Source organism: Chiloscyllium punctatum, chromosome 40 (assembly GCF_047496795.1).
Source record: "Chiloscyllium punctatum isolate Juve2018m chromosome 40, sChiPun1.3, whole genome shotgun sequence".
NCBI classification, from domain to species: Eukaryota; Metazoa; Chordata; class Chondrichthyes; order Orectolobiformes; family Hemiscylliidae; genus Chiloscyllium; species Chiloscyllium punctatum.
The window spans coordinates 12377673-12397350 of record NC_092778.1 but is presented as its reverse complement, the minus strand read 5'-3'; the positions used below and the strand labels follow the sequence as shown (position 1 = coordinate 12397350).

General features: G+C 40.3%; 1 protein-coding gene across 1 annotated transcript in view; it reads right to left on the bottom strand.

Moving 5' to 3' along the window:
- ap5z1 (adaptor related protein complex 5 subunit zeta 1) overlaps positions 1 to 19678 on the bottom strand; it is a 67328-nt gene that overhangs the window by 3202 nt on the left and 44448 nt on the right. The window contains exons 11-16 of the mRNA XM_072559305.1: positions 18771 to 18913; positions 16919 to 17068; positions 14998 to 15109; positions 5801 to 5898; positions 2454 to 2586; positions 822 to 1036 (exon numbers count right to left, since the gene is read on the bottom strand). Of these exons, the coding sequence (XP_072415406.1) occupies positions 822 to 1036; positions 2454 to 2586; positions 5801 to 5898; positions 14998 to 15109; positions 16919 to 17068; positions 18771 to 18913 (851 nt within the window). The remainder of the gene's footprint in view (positions 1 to 821; positions 1037 to 2453; positions 2587 to 5800; positions 5899 to 14997; positions 15110 to 16918; positions 17069 to 18770; positions 18914 to 19678) is intronic.

Here is a 19678-nt window from a genome sequence, read left to right as displayed (position 1 = left end):
ATTCCAAAAGACACAGCACAACAGCGCTTCACAGGAGGCTCCAAAGCCCTAAAGATGTCACTTAGACAGGGGACAAAATGTCTACAAAGTGACTTCCCACAACTGTAGCAACCAGTGTGTGCATTAAGTCTATCCATAGCTGTAATAGGAATACGGCCTCAAAAGGGTACAAGCTTCATTTTCATGATTATTAATCCCTGATCTCAACTAAAATCAGGGAAAACTAAAATCAAATCCTGACATCTGCAGGACAAAGAGAAGGGGAGATGACGACTGGGAAAACTAGAATCAGAAGTAGATGCTGTTCAGCTTCTCTCTCTGATGGGCTGAGATAAAGTGATCGCAGATGGAAAAACTATTGCACTAATTTAACTTCTACCTTCACCATTTCGTCAGTGTTATGCTGACCCTTATCTACACTCTGTTGATCAGAATTCAACACAGAGCACAGAAGAATTTCCAATTAGTCTCAGTGCTCTGCTCTTCCTCCACAGCCCATACATTATATTCCGCATTCAAGTACTTTTGAGATTCCATCTCTACTGAATCTGCTTATACCACTCTCAGGCTTATACCACTGCAGATCATAACATCCCAAAACATTAAAAGAAAATGACCTCATCTCTCCTGTATTTCTTCGGCCAACTGTTTTAAACATCTGTGCCTGCTGGTTACTGATCTCCCCCCCCCACCCCCTCCTCATTTATGCTATTAAAGCAATTTTAAAAAATATATAGTTGTACTGTACCCATGACTGAATTCTCAGTAATTGTAAAATGACCCTATCCCTCTAGACTAGAATACTGAAATAGACAGAATACCTTGGAATCAGGTCCTGGCTCCGAGATGCTAATTTTGCCAGGGTGGTCATGAGAATAGTGATAACCCGCGGCGAGTACTTGGGGACATGGGCAGAGGCTCGCAGCTGTGTGATCTCAAAAAGTAATGCTTCGAGAGTTTCAAAGAACTTGGTAATTTGTTCCACTGTGCAGCATCTGTCATACGAAAAGGACATGTACTCACCGATGGCCCAAACCTGAAAGTACAAAATCTCAGTTTACATCTTGGCATCACAGCAGCAGCTCTTCACTGACCACCACCTATGAGCCAAACTGTTAACGGTTTCTCTGTCCAAAGATGCTGTTTTACCTACTGGGTATTTCCAGCATTGTCAGCTTTACATTTCAAGGAAATTTCATGGGAGCTCCTTTAATCATTCTCCATCATACTTAAAGAGATTGTTCACTAATTACTGTGCATATTTTCTGTGGACAGAATATGTGGTGCACCTCACCAGAAAGGGAAGTTTGTGCATTTGCACACAACATTTTCTATCTGGAGCAGGAATTTCCTAACAATAACCATATGCTTATTTTATATTACTTTGTTGATATAAACCCATTGTTGCCTCTGTAAACAAAGGACTGTGCTGCAGGGTATGGGTAACTTCAGTGACTGACAATGTCCTTCAGGATTTCTTAATATTGTGAAAGGCACGACATGAGTTATTTTTCCTTTCTTTTAATTAGTTCCAACAAGATTTGAATGTGGAGTTGGCACAAAGACATACAGTATTCAGTTTCTAGAATGGGAACAATTCCATGATAACATGCAAAAACGCCAAAGTGGAAAACGTCATCCGTCCCTCCAGAACCTCACTCCTACCCATCTCAATAGTTCAGCTCAGTATCTCAGCTACACTTTATAAAATGTTTATCCTCTCATAGGCAGTAGGTGACACAGGCAAAGCCAGAATCTAATTACCCTCAAATAAAATGTGGTGAGCTGCCTTCTTGAACCACTTTAGCCCATCTGGTTTGATTTTTTGTTAACAGTTTCATACAACTGAAATAGTTTGCTCAGCTATTTCGAAGTGTAGTTAAGAATTAACCACATTGGGAAGGAAGTCTGTCCATAACTGGTCTTGTTCTAGACCCACAGCAAAGGATATTAAAAGGAGACCAGCTGGATTTTTCCAGTAACTGAAAATAGTTTAACAGGCAGCCATATTAACTTTATATTCTATATTTATTAATTAAATTTATTCATTGAATTTAAATTCCACCAGCTGTCTTAGTAGGAATTGAACCCAGGTCCCCTGAACATTAGTGGTATTATCATTGAACTAGTAATCCAGAAAACCCACATTAGCCAATGAGTACCCTTTACATGTTCAGATCGTTAACAACTTCTGGACAGCAATAAAGGATGGTAATCAGTAAATTTCCTGCTCCATGGTTCAGTAGCTCAGAGCCATTTGTAGCAACAATTTTGAGATACGCTAACTCAGCGCAGAATAGGATCAAAACATGGGACCTTCCTGGTCAGTACAGTTCAGATACCCACACTGAGTCATCAGCAGTAGCAACCAAAAAACATTACCTGTCTTAACAGGATTCATTCCTACAGTAAAGCTGAATCACTAAGTCAGATTATAATGTAGAATTCCTTACCACATGAGTGAAGAAAGTCTCCTTATTGATAATGTTGCTGACTGTTGCACAAAATTCCAGCAGCTCTTTGGATTGTTCCACTATTAGAGGTGGGTGTAGTTTACATAACACCAACAGCTGGGAACTGAATACACTGTGGAATTGAAGAAAGAAATCAGCAACACGCAAGGTGCACCCGTACATTTAGTAATTAATCAGAATGCTCATGAAACGTTATCCAAAATGAATTCAGGAATGCAACTGAAAAAGGCTGAAACATGGCAACAATTTCTGCTTGGATTCACTGCTACGGCGCACCTTGTGCAGGTTTACTAGTGTGGCACTGGGACATTCAGTAAACGGATGCTGACAATGAAACTAGACCAGCCATCACCACAGCTCAGTGATTCAGTGAACATGCCTCATCATTTCATTTTCTATGTCACATTTGTAATGTGTCAGTTTTGATCCATTATCAAATTAGGTGCAGTTATCACAACTGACAATCTCTATCAGCTGTACACAGCACAGTATTTGGGGATGGAAATTTTAAGTCTGAAATATTATTTCATGCCCTCTCCATTACTATCGGCTACGATGTGTTTCTGTTGTAGAACCACCACTGCACAGATTAAAGAGAGCTGAAGGTATCAAGCCCGCTGTCCAGTCAGTTAATATTAATGTGATTTTTGTGTGACCAAAATGAGGATGGAAAATCAACGACCAGGCTTCCTGCTCCTGATCATTAGTTAGTGAGCTGGACCCACATAAAGAATGAAAACTGAGTGGGAAGTGACCAGGAAGATTTTTTTAAAAAGCAAATCAACAAAGTTTGACCACAATTTTAAACAGGAAATAATGTTTGGTGTTTGAAATATTATACTTTCCTCAAGGTTTATGTGCTACAGGCTTGCAGAGATATTCCAAATTGTTTACAGCATAGAAACAAACAATTCAGCCAAACGGTCCATGGTTAAAATACCTCGCTATTTCTCCCTTTTTTTAGCATTAACAAAGGGTCAGTTAGACTTGAAACGTTGGCTCTTTTCTCTCCTTACAGATGCGGCCAGACCTACTGAGATTTTCCAGCATTCTCTCTTTTTGAAACAGTCCATGCTGATGGTCATCTCCATAGGAGCTCCTTAACAAGACTGCTTATTGAGCCTCATCAGCATAGTGCTCTATTCCTCTCTGCTTCCAAACTACAGCTATGCTAACCACCTTAACTCATCTACGTGGTAACACATCCCACACTCTAGCACTTTGGATGAAGAGCTTTTTTCTGAATTGCCTGTTCATTAGTGACAATCAATATTTACAGTCTCTTGTTTTTAGTCTTCCCAACAACTGCAAACATCTTTACATCCACATTATAAAACCATCTTATAATGTCTCATGTCTCTTCCAAGTCACCCTTGCTCAGTCTTCACTTGTTGAGAGAAAAGATCATCAGCCTGTTTAATATTTCTGAGTATTTAACCTCTTGGCTCTGCTATTTTGTGAACAATTTTTAAAATACATTTTCTAGGCCCTCAATATACTTTTTAAATGTACAGAGAGCACACCAAGTATGGTCTAACTAAGGTCCTATACGCGAGTGACATAATTTCTCCCCTTTTCAATTTTGGTGAGAAGCAAGAGCTCAGTGCCTTAGTCAAAATGGTAAGTGGTGTTTTACAACAAACCCACCTCCTCACTCTGCAGACCTGTGGCTTCCTCTGCTGTGTTTCCAGTAGCAGTACGCACAGCACCAGTTACCCCCACACACAACAAAAATCCAAATGTTCATGCACGTTTCTCCCAAGTTGGGTATTTGCAGTCAGGGAATTCTGGTTACTTTAAAAGGAATCCCTATCACCTCTTTACTTCCTCTTTCACAATTATTTATGCCTTTGCTCATTTACCAATTCTACAGGTTTTCCTTTGGATTTTACCATTGATTGCTAGGGCAAAGTGTGCAATGGACTGTGAAACTTTGCAGAGCGACAGAGATACTTTAAATGAGTGGGCAAAGGTCTGGCAGATGGAGTACAATATTAATAAATGTGGAGTCATCCATTTTGGCAGGAACAACAGTAAAAAGGACTACTATTTGAATGGTAAAAAATTACAGCATGCTGCTGCGCAGAGACCAAAACTTGGTCTGCAGATTCAACACATAAGTAGGAAGGCAAATGGAATTTTGTCCTTCATTGCTAAAGGGACTGAGTTTAAAAACAGGGAAGTTATCTTGCAGCTGTACAGGGTGCTGGTGAGGCCACACCTACAGTACTACGTGCAGCTTTAGTCTCCTTATTTGAGAAAGGCACTAAAGGGGGTACACACAGGAGGTTCACTAGGTTGACTCTGGAGTTGAGGGGTTTGGCGTACGAGGGGAGACTGAGTAGACCGGGATTATGTTCATTGGAATTTAGAAGAATGGTGGGGGGAAATCTTGTACAAACATATAAAATTATGAAGGGAGTAGATAAGATAGAAGTAGAGAGGGTGTTTCCATTGGCATGTGAAGCTAGGACAAGGCGGCACAACCTCAAAACTAGAGGGAGCAGATTTAGAACTGAAATGAGAAGGAACTTCTTCAACCAGAGGGGTGTGAATCTATGGAACTTCCTGCCCAATTAAGTGATTGAGGCTTCGTCAGTAAATGCTTTTAAAGCTAAGACAAATACTTTTTCAAACAGGAAAGGAATTAAGGGTTATGGAGAGAGAGAGAGAGAGAGAGAGAGAGAGAGAGAGTGGGTAAGTGGAGCTGAGGCCATGAAAAGATCAGATAAGATCGTACTGAATGGCGGAGCAGGCTCAAAGGGCCAGACAACCTACTCCTGCTTCTAGTTCTTGTTCTTATGTACTCCTGTGTTAACTGTAGCCCCCCATACTGCTGTTGTCTGCTAATTTTGTAACTGTACTTTGATACCTGCAACCCCAGCATCACTCCTTGTGGAACAACTCTCCCCCCATCTGTTTGAGTAACTAGTTCCAATCCTGACTCTGTTTTCTGTTTTGTAGCCAACTTAAATCATTTTACTAAATGTCCCTGATCATACATATTCATAGCTTAACCATGGGCTTAAAATGTAGCACCCTTCGTGAAAATCCTTTCACCTCTTCAAAGTGTTTAAAACGGTTCATCAAGTAAGACCTGTCCTTTGATCACCATGTTGCCTATTCCTGATTGTATTTTGAGGTTCTGTATATTTTGATTAGACCTTTATATTCAACTGTTGAATAGTTTCAGTTTTATACTTTGTAACATTTTCTTTTGGCATGATGATTCACTCAGAGCACAAACTGATGGACAGTGTTATTCCAACAAGTATTCAACCCTAAAAGTAGTAAACAGGCATTTGCCAAATGTTATTTTTACTTACCGTTGAACTTCAGTTTTGAAGTCAGGGATGTCATATAGGAGACTGCTACGTTCCAGGATAACCAGAACCAGCTGATTGATCAGTGGACCATCTGCAAACTGAAGCCAAAAGGGAAAGTGTGGATGATTCCAAAACCAGTCATATGGCACACAAAGAACAGAGTACACAGGCAAAGTTCGAGTGAAAATACAACTGGAATTTGGTTTAAACTACAATGCACTTTAAATAATCATCTCCTGTAACACAATTAACCAGTGATTCATGAACTACCTGGTAAAAATTCAGCACGATGTTATTAATATCATTTGATAGACAATTTAAATTGATTCCTCAAAAGACAAAAATCTGCTTGTGAAGATAATATTGGTGTTTCTTTTTTGAGACTAGAAGCAACCCAATAGGTATTAAATGAGTGACAAGATGACAGGAGGAAAACCAAACTATCTTTGATACCTTGTGATAAAAGCAATTGCCCTTCAGATTATGCCAAGGCTGTCAGGCAGGGATGAGGGTCTTAAAGATAAGCAAGGTAATAAGGGCTCATGCCCGAAATGTCGATCCTCCTGCTCCTTGGATGCTGCCTGACCTGCTGCGCTTTTCCAGCAATACAAATATTGAGACCAGTGACAGCCTTTGTATAAAACAAATAGTAGAGGGTGTAATGCTTCGGATTATAATGTTAACTTTTTTTTTTAAATAGATATTTTTATTAGAAATTTAACATTTTTACAAGTTTACAAAAATAAACAAAACTCTCAAGTACAAACATTGATATACAATTAAATCTTAAATATATAATAACCAAAATTTAACAAAAGAAAAATACCAAGAAAAAAAACAAAACTCAACTAACTACTAATCTAACCTACAACTAACCAGAGTGTATATTTAAGTCTCTTACATTATTCAAATAAGAGAAAGAAAAAAAAAACAAAAAAAAACAACGGATAACACAGAAATTGGGTAGTGAGATACATGCTCGGAATGTGTTAACATCAAATGTAACAAAACTCGTATTCGTGCGGGATTCCTCTCCCAAGGGGCCCCGGACCAGCCAGGTTCATCATCTCAATTAAATAAAAGCCCTTGTTAGGATAGCCGAAATATCTGTATTCGTATAATTCAAGAAGGGCTGCCATATTTTATAAAATAATTCGGTCTTTCGGTGCACCATATTTGTAAGGAAGTCAAGGGGAATACATTCCATAATTAATCTGTGCCAATTTGAAAGTCCAGGGAGGCCCTCAGCCACCCAGTTTACCAAAATACTTTTCCTTGCACAGAAAGAGAGAATAGAAAATAGTCTCTTCCTGTGCATATCCAGGAAGGGAAAGTTCGAAAAGCCCAAAAGGAGAGATACAGGGTCCACTTTAATTTCCGTTCCTAAAATTTCTGTCAGGGTACTTGCTACTTTAGTCCAGTATCAACGAATCTTATGGCAGGTCCATAAGCAATGTACAAGTGTGCCCACCTCTATTTTACATTTGGGACACACTGGAGATGCTCCTGCCTTAAATTTTGCCAATCGATCTGGTGCTATATGGGCCCTATGAAATATCTTCAGCTGGATAGCCTGAGTTCTGTTACAGATGGTGATTCTTCTGGTGTTTTCCCAAATGTCATTCCACGTCTCTATAGAGATTTCTAGTCCCAATTCCTGATCCCATGTTTTAAGCAGATTGTCCATATCTCCTGATACTTCATCATGTAGTAATGATAAATAGTACTGACGGAGGATACCCCCTTTGTTTGTAGTACTCTATATTCTCTATCTGATTTATAAAGACTATCTAATAACGTAGTCTTCTTCTGTATATAATCTCGAATTTGGAAGTATCGATAGAGGTCTCCATTAGGTAATCCGAATTTCTGACACAGCTGTTCAAAAGACATCAGGACCCCATCTTTAAATAGGTCCCCGAGACATGAGATACCCCTGGATCTCCAGAGTTTAAAAGTGGCATCTGTAAACCCCGGATGGAATCCCCCTATCGGCGCATCGGGGGATGTTTTATGTGAGTTGCCCTCATTTTGCCACATTATATTCCAAGCTTTAATTGTGTTTAGTATTATAGGGTTTTTACAGTGGTCTGTAATGATTTTCCTCTTGTCTGAAAATAAAAGGTTAATAAGTGGGCATTTTACTTGAGAAGCCTCGATGTCCAGCCAGATTGATTGCAGGTCAGACAAGACCCAATCGGCTATGTAACTTAATAGGGAACTTAACTGATATTTCCTAACATCTAGGAAGTCCAATCCTCCCCTTCTTCAGCTTAATGGGGGGCCGTCTATGATTCCAGATAAAGGAACCCAACCAGCCTCGGCAGCATCACCGGAAGCATTCTCATAGGGTATAGGAGACGGGGCGGGACATACAATTTAATTAGTGCTATTCTACCCAGCCAGGAAATTGGAAGGTCTCCCCATCGCTGGAGGTCCTGCCTTATCTTTTCCAGGGAATGCACAAAGTTAGCCTTGTATAACTGACCAAATACTGGGGTAATAAAAATGCCTAAATATAAGAAACCCTCCAGGGACCAACGACAGGGAAAATGGGATCCATCCACTAAGTGGGGTATCATAGCAAGGCCAACCATTGGCAAAGTCTCAGATTGAGAAATTAATTTTATAGCCTGCGAATGCGCTATATGTATTAATAACTTGGATTAACCGAGGTATGGACATCAGAGGATTACTGAGGAATAGAAGATCATCTGCATAAAGGGTAATTTCATGTTTACCTGTACCAATCCTCGGGGCCTTTATATTAGGATCAGCCCGTATAGCTTCTGCTAGTGGTTCAATTATTAGCGTAAATAACAATGGCGAGAGAGGACATCCCTGACGGCAGTCCCTATCCACACTGAAGCTATCCGAACCTAATCCATTGGTGATCACAACTGCTTTGGGATCACTATACAATGTTGAGACCCATTTGGTAAACACCTTTCTAATGCCAAACCTTTCCAATGTGTAAAACAAATATGACTATTCAACCCTATCGAATGCCTTTTCCGCATCTAATGAAACTACTACTCCTGGTATCTTTCCCTAATGGCAGGCTTGAATCATATTCAAAACCCTTCTAATATTATTGGATGGTCTACGGCCCTTAATAAACCCCATCTTTATGATATGTGGCAGTACCCTTTTTAGTCTCAATGCTAACATTTTAGAAAGGATTTTAAAATTTACATTTAGCAAGCATATTGGTCTGTATGACGCACAATCTTCTGGATCCTTTCCTTTTTTTAAGGATAAGAGAGATAGTTGCCTCTTTCAGCGAAGGCGGGAGACAGCCCTGACTATATGCATAGTTATACATGTCCATAAGTGGACCAGCCAATATTTCTGTAAATTCTTTATAGAATTCAGCTTGAAAACCATCTGGGCCCGGTGCCTTACCGCTCTGAAGTTGCCTGATTGCGTCAAATATTTCTTGGACTGTTAGGGGAGCATTTAAGACCGATACCTGTTCCAGAGTTAGGCCCAGAAAGGTCAAATTTTTAAAAAATGATTGCATCCTCCTAGTCCTGTCTTCACAATCCTGCGATTTATATAAATCAGAATAAAATTTTCTAAAGATTGCATTAATCCTTTTATGATCATGATTCAAAATACCCGTACTTTTCTTGATAGACGTGATAGTTTGAGGGGCCTTTTTTTCTTTGCAAGAAATGCTAAGTATCTACCCGGTTTGCCGCCAAATTCATATAACCTTTGTTTTGCAAATAATATTTCCCTCTTAGCCGTTTGGGTAAGCGTAGTGTTTAGAGCTGTCCTAAGGGCCGTAATCCTTTGCAATTTGATGATAGAAGGTCCATCAGCGTATGCTGTTTCAGCCGCTTTTAAGCGAGTTTCGAGCAGATGCTGTTGTTCTCCCTTTAATTTTTTCTGGATCGCTGAGTAGAAGATGATAAAACCTCCCACCTCATTGATGGGTTGCTAGCTGGACCTAAATTAATTTCTAAAAAAGTTTTAAATTCTTGAGAGAAGCACTTTACAAATTTACTATCTTTCATTAGGAAGGGGTCCATACGCCAATGCCGAGAGGATGTCCCATTGTTCCTCGCCTTGATTTCCATATATACAGCAGCGTGGTCGGAAATTGCTTTACTATCTATTTTACAGGATGATATGGAATTTTTAAAAAATCAAGGGGGCAAAAAACATATCAATTCTGGTATGACATTTATGTGGATTGGAGTAAAAAGAAAAATCTCTGCCCTGTGGATGAAGACATCTCCATACATCTACTAATCCTAATTCTTTGTTCAGATCCACCAATTGTCTAGATCTGGGAGATACTCCTGCAGTACTCTTGGGAATCCTATCTATTTCCGGATCCATAATACAATTAAAGTCTCCCCCTATAATTGTATGACGAGCACCGAGAGCCGAGAGCCATCAATTTTGAGAAGGCTTCCATTATAAATTTAAAAGGATGTGCCGGGGGGCAGTACAAATTTAAAATCCCATGTTCCTCTCCATTGAAAAGGGCTTTAATCAGAATATATCGTCCAGATTTGTCTTTTATGTGAAAGGGAAATTCTTCCGAATAAGAATAACAACTCCCCTGCTTTTTGAGCTAAAAGAAGAAAAAAAGGCCTGATCAAATCCACCCTGTCATAATTTCAAGTGTTTTTTTATCCAACAGGTGTGTCTCCTGTAGGAGAGCTATATCAAGTCTTTCTTTCTTTCTTGAGATTTGATAATATTTTCTTCCTTTTGACTGGCGAATTACTCCCCTGGACATTCCAGGTGCACCACTTAACCGACTGATCAACCATAATTGTCCAGGCAAATCCGAAACCCCTCAGGAGGGGAAACCCTATCCAGAACATCCAGAGCATAGAGCATATAAAATTCACAAAAATAAAGGCTCTCTAATACACTCACAACAGTATAATAAAAAACTATTTCTAAATAATAAATAAAACGTATTTAAATGGAGATTTTCCCCCTTGCTCCCAGGGGGCGTCACTTCCTTTCCAAAGGTCCATCGTATCCTCTCCTAACCAATGCCCCACCCTTGACCCAGGCGCTCCTCAATAGGATGAGGAGAATTCAGATATAATACAAAGCTAGAGTTAACAGTGAGCACCCTATCCCCACCCCCACCTGGATATATTTGGTAATGTTAATACCATGTATAAACTATAAATTTACAACCGCAACAAATAATAATTAAATACAATAATACAAAATAACAAGGGAAAACCACCCCGCTCCTAGAGACAGAGGTAAAATAGAATAAGGTAACCACCTCCCCCCACCAACATTAACTAAAGCCCCCGGCTTTATATAACACACACACATACATAGAATAATTTTTTTAAAACCCCAGTGGGGGGGAGAAAATCGTTAAATAGAGAACAAATAAATCCCTCTCCCCACCCCCCAAGATAATATTAAACAGCAAGGTAAAAAAAGAAAAAGGGGGGAGATATAAACTGGAGGGGGGGGGGGGGGGGCAAACCAACATCCATTATCTCTTACAATTTATCTGAGAGAGTCCAAAAATTCCTTAGCCTTTTCCGGCGATCCGAAGTTATACACGGATCCTTCATGGTTAAATCGTAGCGTCGCTGGGTAGCATAAGGAGTACTGAATATTTAAGTCCCTTAAACACTTCTTCGCCTCATCGAATGCCCTCCTCTTTCGGACCAGAGCTGGGCAAAGTCCTGGAATAACATGATCTTGGATCCTTTATAGATCATGGCTTGGGAATCTTTTCCGAGGCTTCTAGGAGTATCTGCCTCTCCTTATAGCTCTGCAGCCGGAACAGGACCGGGCGGGGTCACTGGTTCGAGCCGGGCTTGCGACCCGGTAGGCCCATTCCACCTTTACCTGGCTTGACCCAGCCTCTAGATTTAAAAGCTGTGGCAGCCACTGCTCGAGAAATGCTGTAAGCTGGCCTTCCTCTTCCCATTCAGGAAGGCCCAGCAAACGAATATTTTTTCGACGACCTCTATTCTCGAGGTCATCAATGTGGTTCTCTAAGGTCCAGACTCGCTGTTCGAGAGTCCGGACCTGATCCAAGGCCGATTGCGCTGTAGTTTCGGAGGTCGCGGCCTTTAGCTCCGCCCCTCCGACTTAGCACTCGATTTCTTTAATGTCTCGGTCGTGTTTTTGCAGCGCGGCTGAGAGTGAGTCCCATCAGCTTCGGGATTCTTCAATAAAAGCGTCGATCTTCGCATCCAGTTTGGAGATGATTTCCACAAGGCTCGCCACCGTAGGTAAGTCCCCCGGGGCGGCTGCGGACGCCTCTGCTGCAGCTGGAAGGGTGGGGGATGGGTTACTGCTTGCTGAGAGCTGTGGGCTCCCTTCCCTTTGGTCATTTTTACTAAAGATTAGATTGTTTAAATTTAATACTAAGCAACTAATTAAACAGCAATTTTAAATGATTTGGTGAGTGTGGTGGGGGTAGGTGGCCCACTTTGCCCAAGTCTTGGGAGGAGCACTATAGACTCAGACTTGCTGAGTTGCCGCCATCTTGGATCCCCCATAATGTTAACATTAAAGAGAAGGCCAACTATGCACTTTAGGCCAGAGAGCCTTTACGCGGCGTAAAGCTGAATACAGAACTTATTATTTAGCAACTTTTCCTGCACCTAGGGAAAATCTCATATGGTAACTAAGAATCTCAGCACAAGTGAGAGTTTATTATACAGTCCTCAACTCCACAAAGTCTGATTCTCTGTCAGTGATAGATGTTCTAACCTCAAGTATTGTAAATTCTAATTCTGGTATATTCTAAAAATAATCATCTGTAACTAGCAATGAGAGAAAAAAATACGGAAGACATATGGATTTGGGGCCAGAATGAGGCACTCGTGACTCAGTACCAATTTAGAGAGCAATCAGGGTTTTTAAATATATTTTCCAGTGTCTCAATTTGACAAGATCAGCTTTATTGTCCATCTCTCATTGTCTTGAAATAGTGGCAGAGTCTTGAAGATGCCTGACACCAGAGACCCCAGATTGGAGGTTACCAGGTAAACATCACCTTCCACAAACGGGAAGATTGTGACATAAGGGTAAAGGCAGTGCACTGACAATCCAGAATCCGAGGCTAAATGTTCTAGGTACATGGGCTCAAATCGTGAAATTAGAACATAATGTAATGTGGAAATAAAAGCTAAAGTCAAAGAATTCAAATAGCATTGCTGTTTTTGGACAAAATGCGGACAGTTAGGGAACATTGCCGTAACCCAAATGTCATCAATAGTTTTAAAGCATAGAGGGCAATTTAGCAGAGGGAAGGCAATATTGGCAAAACATCTTCTTTAACACCTTTTGTGGGTATGCCGGGTTTTCAACCGGAGATGACAGATTCAGGCTTTAAACATTGGGCAGCTAGGGGTGCGTCTTGCAATTTATTTGAGGGAGATGTTATGATGTCCTTCAAACAGTTAGCATGGAAATACGAGCTATCTAATAGGGACCTTTTTCATTTTTTTCAAGTAGGGATTTTATTCACAAAAAAAATTACACTTTTGACTGATCCCTACAAATCCAACATAGAAAGGGGGTGCTCAGTGCTGGGAATATACTTTGTCAGTACTTTATATCATCAATTGGGGGAGGGGGTGACCCTCAGATGGGTTTGATCGACTCTGCAGGGTATGGGGGAGAGAGCTAGGTGTTGAGGCCTCCTTGGAGGCATGGGGATATATTTGGGAAAACGCAAGAAGTATCAATTTGCAATAGGACCCATGCCTTACAATTGAAGATTCTCCACAGAGTCTAGTTGGCTCCAAACAGTTTGTCAAAATTTAAACCAGGGGTATATTCACCACGTCCCTAGTGTAAGGTTGGCACGGGCACTCTTACCCATTGTCTCTGGTCCTGTGGTAGGCTCCAAACATACTGAAATGCTGTGGCAGGTGCAATGGAGAGGATTTTGGGTGTAAGGGTGGAGAAGGACCGATTTCTTCTGGGCCTGCCCAGTGTGTTCCCTGCAGATGTGTATAAGACAAGACTTTTCAACATCCTCACTTTTTACGCAAGAAAGACTATCTTGCTAGGTTGGGTATCCAAAAACCCCCCAGGCCTGTCGGGTTGGTGGAAGATTGTTATGGAGCAGATTCCCCTGGATTTTCTCACAAGTATGGTACACCACAAAACTGAGAATTTTTATAAGACATGGTAGCCCTTTTTGGAATACCTTGACACAGATTTAACTGCCACACTAACAAGGGCTTTTATATAGCCGTAACGACTGTGTTTCATGAGTCCGTTATCTGGGGAGGAGGAACTGTGAATGTATGAATGTATGAATGTCTTGTTTGGCTGAGCTGAGTTATTACTACTTATTAGTTTGTTGTTGGTTTTTTTTAAATATATATTCTATGTATGATTATACATTTGTACATGAGGGTGGGTTGGTTTTTTCATGTGTTTCTTTTTGTAATGTTTCGAATTGTATTGTTTCGTATTTGTTGCAATATTTTAAAAAAAAATTTTCAAAAGAAATATATTTACAAGAAATTCAAATAGCAACCATTCAACCTGTAGACTGTTACAAAAATCCAACTGATTCATTAATGTCAGGGAAGGAAGATCTACCATCCTCACGGATGATTCCAGACTCCCAGCAATGTGATTTAATTGCACTCCAGAATGGCCTCACATTAAGGACAACAATGGAATGGGCATCAAAGCTGGCCTTGAAAACAAATGGTCACATCACTTTTTTAAAAAAAACAATAAATTAACTAAATCTTTATACAATCTGACAGTTTCATAGCCACTTTTACTAACACTAGCTTTTTATTTTTAAATTGATCGTTTCTTTCCCCTTTTTGAAATGGGTATTTAGAAATGGAATTTAAATGCTCAAAAGGTACAGGGTGATATTTGAACTTGTGTTCTCTGTATTATTAAACCAACTACTAATTTAGTAACACAACCATTCACCACCATTTGTAGGGCAATATAAACTGGTAACAAATTATTTTCTTTTCAAATAAAAGCAAAACTACTGTAGATGCTGGAAATCTGAAATAAAAACAGAAAATTCTGGAGCTCAGCAAGTCAGACAGCATCTATGGACAGAGAAACAGAGTTAACATTTCTAGTCTGGTATGACCCCTCTTCTGTCAAGTCTTTTTCAATCAGAATCAGTGAAGCAGGCTGACGCTGATAAATAACCCAAGCAATTCATGAGGTCTGTTATAAAAATGTTTCATTACCTTGATGACAACATTGAAGAAAACCTGCAACAGAATGGGAACAGTCTGAGCACATTGTACAACTCTAGGCCGCTGAGCCATGTCCAAAAGCACCTCGTGAAGCAGATTTAATCTAGGAAAAAGGTATTACATCCTCAATAAGTAGAGAAAAACACTTGCCATTTTCACCTCTTCATTTACTCTACAGATACTTATTCCATGCTGCAGAAATGTTAATTCTCTAATATCTTCTTGCTGTACAAAAGCCCTGATTACTGTTAATATTTTAACCTTCCTTTAGATTGCACCCTCCCCCAAATGCCCCATCTTATTCATCCATCTCAGTCAATACCCTTCTTGAGTATATCACTAGAATACATACACACAGTCTCCCAAGTTGAAAGGTTTCTTCCTTCCTTCCCTTTGTATTGTGCCTGCACTGGATGATCCTTAAGAGGAGAATCACCAAACAACTATAGAATTTCAATTCATCTGTGCTGATCAGAAAGAGCTATCTAGCCCAATGCCACTCACTTCTAGCTCTTGGTCTGTAGCTGATTAGGTCACGGCACTACAAGTTCCTATCTAATATAGTTAAGTGCAATGACTTTGACTCTCCCAAACTTTCAGACAATGAGTTCCATAGTCCCACTACCCTCTGCAGAAAAGACTCTTTGAATTCCCCACATCCGTCCACCAATTATTTGAAAATCTATGCACCTGTGTTCATGTCAGTAAGATCACTTAACGTGCTCTGTCCCCTAACTATGTGAAACCATCAATCTTATACACCTCAATCAAATTCCTCCTCAACCTCTTCAGTTTCAAAGACATCGTCATAAATCTAGTCTGTACCCACATTAGTGCAAACTCAGCCTTCCTATAATGCAGTGACCAGAAATATACACAATGCTTTAGATTTGACCAAGTTAGTGTTTTGTACATTCTATTACAACCCCTCCACTCTTCTATTCTTATACCTCTGTGAACAAAAATATCATATACACATTCTTCACCACATTACCTACTTAACCTGCTACCTTCCGGAATCTACAGCGATGATCTCCAAGGTCTTTCTTTCGCATTTTACATTATCTGCTTATTGTATAATGCCTTTATTTGCCCTCAAATTTATTATCTCACTTCGCTGGACTGAACACTTTTGCCAATTTTCAGCTCACTCAAACTGATACATTGATTTACTCCTGCGTTCTACACCTCCTTCCTCACTTTCAAGCACAGAGCCAGTTTTTGTTTCATCTGAAAACTTCTTAAATCACACTTCTGTATATGTAGCATGAAATACAAGAGACCCAGGAAGGAGATCCATCGAACCCCACTGGACAGAGCAGTCCAGTACACCAACACCATTGACCTTTTGCTTCCTGCCACAGAGTCAATTTTGGGTCCACTTTCCTTTGGATCCTGCATGTTTTTGTTTTTCCCAAATCCACCCAGCCAGCTCAGGGAAATGTAGAAGAAAACCCATGATTAAGAATCAGCACATGCTTTAGCCACTATTTCAGCATATCCAAAGCATTTTACAAAATATTAAGTAATTTTCAAGTAAATGTCATTTCTGTTACATTACAGAAACACAGCAGTTAATTTGTACCCAATAAGACCTCACAAAAAGCAATGAGATAAAAGACCAAATAACCAGCTTTGGTCTTGGTCTAGCATTGTTTGAGGCATAGATACTCAGGACAGCCTTACAAGGATGTTCCCGATTATTCCTGTTTGCTGTAATGTCAGGACCTCATATATGTTATTTTAATGTTTCAATGGGCATAGAATATTTCAAATAGATAAAGCCTTTCTGGCTTTTAAGTGAAAATATCAAATCACGTCACGTGCATCTAAAACGCAATTCCCAGAGATTGCAAATTAAAGTTTCCCATTCAATTATAGCCCACAAATTAAACTATTAGGGTCTGTGTACCTGTCAATAGTATCCCCAGCTCCTGCCTCGACCCTGAGAATATACGAAAACATGCTCCGGTAATACTGGTTCTGGAATGCTTCTGCAGAGTTTACAGTCTTTCTGTTCTGATCTGTAATCATTTTCTCACTTGCAAGAGAGGACTGCGACCTGAAGGATTCAAAACAAAGCAGCTGCTGAATGAGACTGAACATTTAAATACACGGCTCATGGTACTTCTTCACACTGAAATCAGACCCATCATGATTTTAGCAGAATTATTCTGGCATCTGTCATAAGGACAGAATTAGTATTTAACATTTTGTGAAACGTGTGAATGTGTACACCAGTTTCAGTAGGGTACTAGTCTACTTTCAAGGCCTAAGTTAGCAAAACACATGTACGTACAATTTTCAGGTAACAAATACAAAGTTGAATTACATTTTCTTGAACAAATACATCATTTTAAACCTTTACTTCCAAGACTTCACTCTCATTTTCAGTTCGGATTTAACTTGTATGGATTGAGCTAATCTATCAAAAAGTTAATTTCACAGCTGTCTGTAATTATTGAGCAAGTCAATGTGTTGAACGATGCAGACCTGAACTCTATTAGCTCCCAGAAGTTAACAGGTCGAATTCCCGTTTCCCTGAACTCAGCTAAAACACCACCGCAATTCACTTTTACATCTTAAACAAGGGAGAAGAGAGATCAGTCAAAGATCCCGTGTCCAATGTATTGTCTCTTTCTGATGGAAAGTGGCCGTGTGGAGGTTGGAGGTGGGCAGTTAAGGGCTCAGCTGATTATTATGGCTGAGCAACTTGTAGTCAATCACTGTCTAAGCGTATATTAATTTTTGAGGGGTGGAGTGAGTAGAGGTAAGGGAAGCCTTTAATACACTCAAAACAGATTGCAATTCGAGCAGGGTAAAACTAACATGAAAATACAGCAAGCAATTAGAAAGTCAAATGGTGGAGTCAGTCAGAGTCAGACAGCACAGAAACAATTCCAATTGACGAAGGCAAGCATGCCAAATGCCTTCTTCAAGAAACAATGTACCTGCACCTCTACATCTCTCTGTTCAACAACACTCCCGACCATTAACTGTGAAATCTCTGACCTGATTTGTCTTACCAAAATGCAACACCTTGTATTTATTTGAATGAAACTCCATTTGTCATTCTTGTCCAACTGGCCCAGTTAATCATTCTGATGGGTGTCTAGAACTGGGACAGTGTCTCAGAATAAAGGACAAGACTCTTAAAACTGAGATGAGGAGCAATTTCTTCACTCAGAAGGTAGTGAATTTTTACTCGAGAGAGTTAGGAATGCTGAAGCAATGTGTATGCTCAAATCAGAGATTGACAGGTGTCTAGATATGAAAGACATGGCCTCCACAAACAAGACAAATAAAAATATATGAGTACAGAACAGAAAAATATTCATTGGTAAGTGATTAGCTACAATCGGGTCAAATTGTAGACCAGCTCAATGGCCTACTCTGCTCCCATGTTCCTCCAATCAAAATGCAGCAGTCCTGGGAATCAGAAAACAAATCAGAAAATGCTGGAAATACTCAGCAGATCAGACAGCACCTGTGGACAGAGAAACTATTAGAGACATTTCACCTAACCCAGCATCCAAACATCTTCATTTATTATCATAGGTGAAAAAAAATGTTTATATAGTACCTTGCATGACCACCAGAAAGCACGAAGCGGTTTATAGCCAATGAAGTACACTTAACGTGCATTTGCTGCTACTAAATAGACAGAATGGCAGTCAATATGCACAGCTTGTGACTTAGAGACAAGAGTATCTCCAGCTGAGCTCCTGCTGCCACTGAAGGGCCAGCTTGAATTTTATCAATACCTGAGTTGGGCTTCAAGTGCTGCAGTCAGGCAAGGGAGGTCAAGCAGCGAATGCAGGATCTCCAGCGATGTGTCTGGGCGAATCAGCTCAGGCAGTAATTCAATGAAATCAGGGAACAAACAAGGTGCATTCCAAGCTAGGAACTGACATAAAAGACATAGGAATTAAAACAAAAAAAAAATTCAGCTTACATCCAGAACAAGAGACTAAAACAAATCAGTACTGGTTAGTATCCTGCTATTAATGCAGGAGTTACAATTAGCCCATGTTATAAGATTATGCTTACAAAATTTATAGTCAAAAGGAGTGCAGTGTCATGGAGATGAGATATAGTAAACAATCTTCGATTAGAACTTTCAGCTTCACTTCTCTAGCTTCCACCAGAAACATATTAAAAACAACCATCCCTCACAGACAAGCCCTCTGCATACACAGGATCGGTTAGGATGAGGAGGAATGCGACGGGCGCCTGGAAGTGCTCAAGGATGCTCTCATAAGAACAGGCTATGATGCTCAACTCATCGACTGCCAGTTCCGACATGCCGCAGTGAGAAATTATAATGACTTTCTCAGGGAGCAACACAGGCAGCAACAGACAGGGTACCCTTCATTGTGGAGTACTTCCTGGGAACTGAATGACTACGCCACATTCTTCGTAGCCTGAAACACATTATTGATGAGGAAGAGCACCTCGCCAAGACCTTCCCAGTGTCTCCACTTCTCGCCTTTAAACAACCACCAAACCTTAAACAGACCATGATTCATAGCAAACTGCCCAGCCTTCAGGACAACACTGTACAACCCTGCCACAGCAGCCGCTGCAAGACGTGTCAGAGTATCAACGCGGGTAACACCATTACACACGGGGACACCTCGTGTCATGTACGCAGCGAGTACTCATGGGACTC